Source organism: Stenella coeruleoalba (genome assembly GCF_951394435.1).
Source record: "Stenella coeruleoalba genome assembly, chromosome: 1".
NCBI lineage: Eukaryota > Metazoa > Chordata > Mammalia > Artiodactyla > Delphinidae > Stenella > Stenella coeruleoalba.
Genome location: NC_137169.1, coordinates 44,161,264 through 44,167,785, shown reverse-complemented (window position 1 = coordinate 44,167,785; position 6,522 = coordinate 44,161,264). Strand labels below are relative to the sequence as shown.

The 6,522-nt window shown below is 42.5% G+C and overlaps 1 protein-coding gene across 1 annotated transcript; it reads right to left on the bottom strand.

Annotated features, from left to right (window-relative positions):
• Positions 1-238: 238 nt before the first annotated feature.
• Positions 239-1,881, bottom strand: LOC307196866 (retinol dehydrogenase 14-like). The gene has a single exon (XM_079942296.1). The coding sequence runs from the start codon at positions 1,870-1,872 to the stop codon at positions 862-864; it is 1,011 nt and encodes a 336-aa protein (XP_079798422.1). The 5' UTR covers positions 1,873-1,881; the 3' UTR covers positions 239-861.
• Positions 1,882-6,522: the final 4,641 nt, after the last annotated feature.

Here is a 6,522-nt window from a genome sequence, read left to right as displayed (position 1 = left end):
TTGTGGTAAATAAATTTTCATGGCACAATTCTTGCTGATGTGCAAACTCAAAATTTTATTCAAACATAGAATATGCAGTGACCAGCCAAAGGTCTTGAACTTGAAATGTTAAGTAAATTTTATTTATTCAATTTGTGTAAACACAGTTATGAAAAGAGCTAAATAACTTGAAGAGGATATTTTGAATTCTAAAAGGCAGGGGGTGGGGCAGAGTCAGAAGAACCTCTTGCTGTTTTTTTTTTTTTTTTGCATCAGTAAATTTATTCCAAGTAAGAATTGTGCATTCACACCATGCATATTATTTCCCCACAAAAGCCAGTATTATCATTAAAACACTTAACACTTTAAACATACCATAAAACTCAAAGATACTTGAAAAACTTCTCAACGTATCTATTTCAAGTCCCTGAATTCTTTAATATTTGTAATCCATGCTTGTTCAATTATAATTTTAAAATATATTATAACCATATCACTCATTATAATCATTGATATGCTTATTATATATATTTAAAACATCTTTTCTGAAATTTTATGTTCTCCAAAAAATAACTTTTTAGTAACTTCAAAATATCTCTATGTACCTCTTAGCAGTACTATGGTAAAACCAAAATTGCATCTTCCAGTAGCAAGTGCCCAAGCCACACCATTCCTGATCAAAGATAGAGCTGACATCCAGGGAATTCCCTGGCGGTCCAGTGGTTAGGACTCCACGCTTCCACTGCTGGGAGCCCCGGTTAGATCCCTGGTTGGGGAATTAAGATCCCGCAAGCCACGTGGAGTAGTCAAAAAAAAAAAAAAAACCTAAAATGACAGAGCTGACATCCAGTCTTACAAACAGCTCTCTTCCACTCCTTGTTCCTATTTTAATATGCCAACCATTACTTCACTGACATCCCAGAGCTTTCCTGCAACAGAGTCATCCATAGCTTTGGGCAATAGTTCTTCCTCTTTACAGTCCCCAAAGTACTTTCCTGACACACCTTCTACCTCAGGGGAAGAGGCTAAATAAATCGAAGTCTGGGCACCTTCTAGCGGAGTTTTGAAAAAAGCCCATGTCACCAAATTGAAAAGTGGTTTGACTAACAGTGGGATGTGTATGTGCCTCCCCAGGTTGGTCCGCACCATGCCAGGGTGTAACACATTGACAGTGACATTTGTGCCTTCTAAGCGGCGGGCTAGTTCTCTGGTAAAAAGGATGTTAGCCAGTTTGCTCCGACTATAACAGAAGCTTTTATTATAGTTTTGTTCACTGTTCAAGTCTTCAAAGTTGATGTCTCCGTATTTATAAAGTTTGGAGGTAACTACCACAATCCTGCTGGGAGCTGAACTTTTAAGGAGTCCAAGGAGAAGATTGGTGAGTAGAAAGTGCCCCAGATGGTTCACTCCAAACTGCATCTCAAACCCATCTTCAGTTTTCATATATGGGCACTGGAAGATGCCTGCATTGTTGATCAAAACATCCAGTCTAGGCTCTTCCTGGAGCACCTCCTGACAGAAGGAGCGCACGGAGCGCAGCGAGGCGAGGTCCAACTCCTTGACGACGAGCTCGCCGGCCCCGCTGGAGTCAGGCCCCAATTCGGGGCCCCCAGCCTGGCATATCTCGCGGCGGAGCTGAACCGCCGCCTCCTCGGCGCGTGTGCGGTCCTGGCAGCCCATGATCACTCGCGCCCCCAAGCGCAGCAGCTCGGCGGCTGTGGCGCGGCCCAGGCCGCTGTTCGCACCCGTGATCAGCACTGTCTTCCCGTGCATGAGGCCGGAGTCCCCGCCTCGGTGCAGCCGCTTGACGCTGGGCCCCACGAACCTCCGGGCCGCCAGCCACAGGGCCCCACCCAGTGCGGCCAGTAACGCCGCCACCGTAGCCACTGCCATGGCCGCCCGGGCCCAGGGCCCACCTCCTCTTGCTGTTTTGAGGGAAATTGTCTTCTCAGGGCTTTGGAACTGGTGACTGCCACCTTGCATAGTTAACAGAAGTGGAAGATCCTGTGGTCCCAGTGTCTCACGGGCACAGCAACCTCTCAGGAGCCTCTTCTGAGGCTTCTTTCTACAGGCCCACTGCTTTCCTCATCTCTGCTGCCTCCAGATTTTCTCCCCAGTAACCAAGCAACAGCCTGTTTATCCACAATCTAAACAACCAAGAGAATCAGGGAACCCCACGGTGGTGATGGTATATGAGAGCAGTTTGTATTCCATTCTATGAGCAAGAAATAATAAGAAAACATGCTCCTGTTAGGCACTTAGTTCAAAAATAGCCCCCTGGGTGGGTGTAGCCCCTCAGCTGGCACCATCCAACTTCTACTCATTTTGCGTGGCACTCAAGACTTTTCACAATAACATTTGTGAAATTATAACATGCCATTTGCATCTTTAAGAATCATTAAGGTCTGTTCAGTGAGGGCCATATTTGAGGGCATTCAGACCCTTTGATTGAGTCAACCAGAAAGTTCAGTTAACTAGAAAGCTCCATTTTCCAAAGAATTCAGAATAACCAAGAATTCATTGAAATCTCTCTAAAAGTAAATCTCCTGGACTTACTCCCCAGAATTTAATTTAAGAACTTGAAGCTGCAGCAACACACTTCACCTTAACCTAGAGTGGTTCAACTTTCTAGGAATAGCCAAGGGGTAGGGGCCTAAGTGCGCTCAACTGAGCAGAAGGAAGAGACTGCACTGTGGAAATAAAGACCACCCAAATGAGAACAAACAGGGGCTGATTCCAAGCTTGCTATAGCAAAGGAGACGGCCACCATCACTTGCATTTGGCAGGCAAGGGAGCAGGAAAGCTTTATAGTGGAAAAAAAGTGAAGGCTTCAAGGGTACTCTGATTGGAGGTTGTTGGCAAAGAGGAGTGGAACAGCTGACTAGAAGAGGGACATCTGTGTAATTGGTTTGGGGAGCGAATTTGGTTTTCTCTGGCTGGTCCTGAGTTGAAGTGAGAGCAAAGATTCAAACAGCTGACCATTGTTGACTCAGTCCTGATTGTTTTGGGCTGATTACTTCAGAGGTTGTGGTTTTGCTTCCCAAGCTGGTTGCTGCAGAGTTTGTGGGTCAAAATTCAATTGTCAAATATGATCTGACAATTGTGTTTATATATTTGATCTCTCAGCACACACATCTATGATTTTCATTTTCAGATTGAGACATTTATCAAATAGGACACAAGCTAGAGGCAAAGCTGGGTTAAGAGGTGAGGAGGGGAGTTCAGCACAGTGATGAGTGGACAGCAGACATTTAATAAGTCCATGGTTTATTATTGATGCTGGGAGATAAATCTGGGACTTCAGGCTTCTATTATAGCTCATCCTCAATTCCCTTCAATTCATTCCATCCATTCAACAAACATTTTTATTTGTTATTGTTGTGTTAAAGTTGTCTTCCTTTTCTTCCACTAGTTCTTCCCCCAATAACCATCATCTGTTCTGATGTTTCAGCCTGGTTTCCCTCCCCCAAGTTTCTGAATTTCCCCCCCACCCTCCCCGGTTTCTGAATTCTCTTAAATGGCTTATAGTGGGTTGAATGATGGCCCCTCAAAAAGATATGCCCACATCCTCCCTGGGATCTGTGAATGTGACCTTATTTGGTAAAAGGATCTTTGCAGATGTAATTAAATCAAGGATTTTAAGATAAGTAGATTATTCTTGATTATACGGGTGGACCCTAAATCCAATGTCAAGTGTCCTTATAAGAGCGAGTCAGAGGGGGACCACACAGACACAGAGGAGAAGCAATGTGAAGACAGAGACTGGAGAGATGCAGGCACAAACCAAGGAAGGCCAAGGGTTGCTGGCAGCCACCAGAAGCTTGGAGAGAGGCATCATTCTCCAATGAATGGGTTCTCCCCCAGAGGTTCTGGGGTGGAATGGCCCTGCTGACACCTTTTTTTTTTTTTTTTCTGTCACCAGGGAGCTGGGATTTTCTTTCTTTCTTTTTTTTTTTTAATTGGGGTAGAGTTGTTTTACAATGTTGTGTTAGTTTCTGCTGTATAGCAAAGTGAATCATGTATATGTATATATATATCCCCACTTTTTTGGATTTCCTGACCATTTAGGTCACCACAGAGCATTAAGCAGAGTTTCTTATGCTATACAGCATGTTCTCATTAGTTATCTATTTTATACTTAAGAGTGTATATATGTCTATCCCAATCTCCCAATTCATCCACCCACCCTTTCCCCGCTTGGTGTCCATACATTTGTTCTCTCCATCTGTGTCTCTGTTTCTGCCTTGCAAACAGGTTCATCTGTACCACTTTTCTATATTCCACATATATGCGTTAATATACGGTATTTGTTTTTCTCTTTCTGACTTACTTCACTCGGTATGACAGTCTCTAAGTCCATCCACGTCTCTACAAATGACCCAATTTCGTTCCTTTTTATGACTGAGTAATATTCCATTGTGTATATTTACCACATCTTCTTTATCCATTCATCTGTCGATGGACATTTAGGTTGCTTCCATGACCTGGCTATTGTAAATAGTGCTGCAATGAACATTGGGGTGCATGTGACTTTTTTTTTTTTAAATAAAATTATTTATTTATTTTTGGCTGCATTGGGTCTTTGTTGCTGCACGTGGGCTTTCTCTAGTTGTGGTGAGAAGGGGCCACTCTTCGTTGCAGTGCGTGGGCTTCTCATTGCGGTGGCTTCTCTTGTTGCATAGCACAGGCTCTAGGTGCACGGGCTTCAGTAGTTGTGACACGTGGGCTCAGTAGTTGTGGCTCGTGGGCTTAGTTGCTCTGCAGCATGTGGGATCTTCCTGGACCAGGGCTCGAGCCCGTGTCCCCTGCATTGGCAGGCAGATTCTTAACCACTGCGCCACCAGAGAAGTCCTGCATGTGTCTTTTTGAATTATGGTTTTCTCTGGGTATATGCCCAGTAGTGGGATTGCTGGGTCATATGGTAATTCTACTGTTAGTTTTTTAAGGAACCTCCATACTGTTCTCCACAGTGGCTGTATCAATTTACATTCCCACCAACAGAGCAAGAGGGTTCCCTTTTCTCCACACCCTCTCCAGCATTTATTGTTTGTAGATTTTCTGATGTTGGCCATTCTGACCAGTGTGAGGTGATACCTCATTGTAGTTTTTTTTTTTAATTTTATTTATTTATTTATTTGCTTATGCTGGGTCTTAGTTGTGGCAGGAGGGCTCCTTAGTTGCGTCATGCAAATCTTGGCTGTAGCATGCATGTGGGATCTAGTTCCCTGACCAGGGATTGAACCCAGGCCCCCTGCATTGGGAGCGTGGAGTCCCAACCACTGCACCACCAAGGAAGTCCCCTCATTGTAGTTTTGATTTGCATTTCTCTAATAATTAGTGATGTTGAGCAGCTTTTCATGTGCCTCTTGGCCATCTGTATGTCTTCTTTGAAGAAATGTCTGTTTAGGTCTTCCACCCATCTTTTCATGGGGTTGTTTGCTTTTTTGATATTGAGCTGGATGAGCTGTTTGTATATTTTGGAGATTAATCCTTTGTCCATTGATTCTTTTGCAAATATTTTCTCCCATTCTGAGGGTTGTCTTTTTGTCTTGTTTATGGTTTCCTTTGCTGTGCAAAAACTTTTAAGTTTCATTAGGTCCCATTTGTTTATTTTTGTTTTAATTTTCATTACTCTAGGAGGTGGATCAAAAAGATCTTGCTGTGATTTATGTCAAAGAGTGTTCTTCCTCTAAGAGTTTTATAGTGTCCAGTCTTACATTTAGGGCTTTAATTCATTTTGAGTTTATTTTTGTGTATGGTGTTAGGGAGTGTTCTAATTTCAGTTTTTTACATGTAGCTGTCCAGTTTTCCCAGCAGCACTTATTGAAAAGGCTGTCTCTTCTCCATTGTATATTTTTGCCTCCTTTATTATAGATTAGTTGACCATAGGTGTGTGGGTTTATCTCTGGGCTTTCTATCCTGTTCCACTCATCTATATTTCTGTTTTTGTGCCTGTACCATACTGTTTTGATGACTGTACCTTTGTAGTATAGTCTGAAGTCAGGGAGTCTGATTCCTCCAGCTCTGTTTTTTTCCCTCAAGATTGTTTTGGCTATTTGGGGTCTTTCATTTCTCCATACAGGTTTTAAGATTTTTTGTTCTAGTTCTGTGAAAAATGCCCTTGTTAATTTGATAGGGATTTCATCGAATATGTAGATTGCTTTGGGTAGTTTAGTCATTTTCATGATGTTGATTCTTCCAATCCAAGAACATGGTATACCTCTCCATCTGTTTGTGTCATCTTTGATTTCTTTCATCAGTATCTTGTACTTTTCTGAGTACAGGGCTTTTACTTCCTTAGGTAGGTTTATTCCTAGATATTTTATTCTTTTTGGTGCAGTGGTGAATGGGATTATTTCCTTAATTTCTCTTTCTTATCTTTCATTGTTAGTGTATAGGACTGCAAGAGATTTCTGTGCATTAATTTTGTACCCTGCAACTTTACCAAATTTATTGACTAGCTCTAGTAGTTTTCTGGTGGCATCTTTAGGATTTTCTATGTGTAGTATCATGTCATCTGCAAACAGTGACAGTTTTACTTCT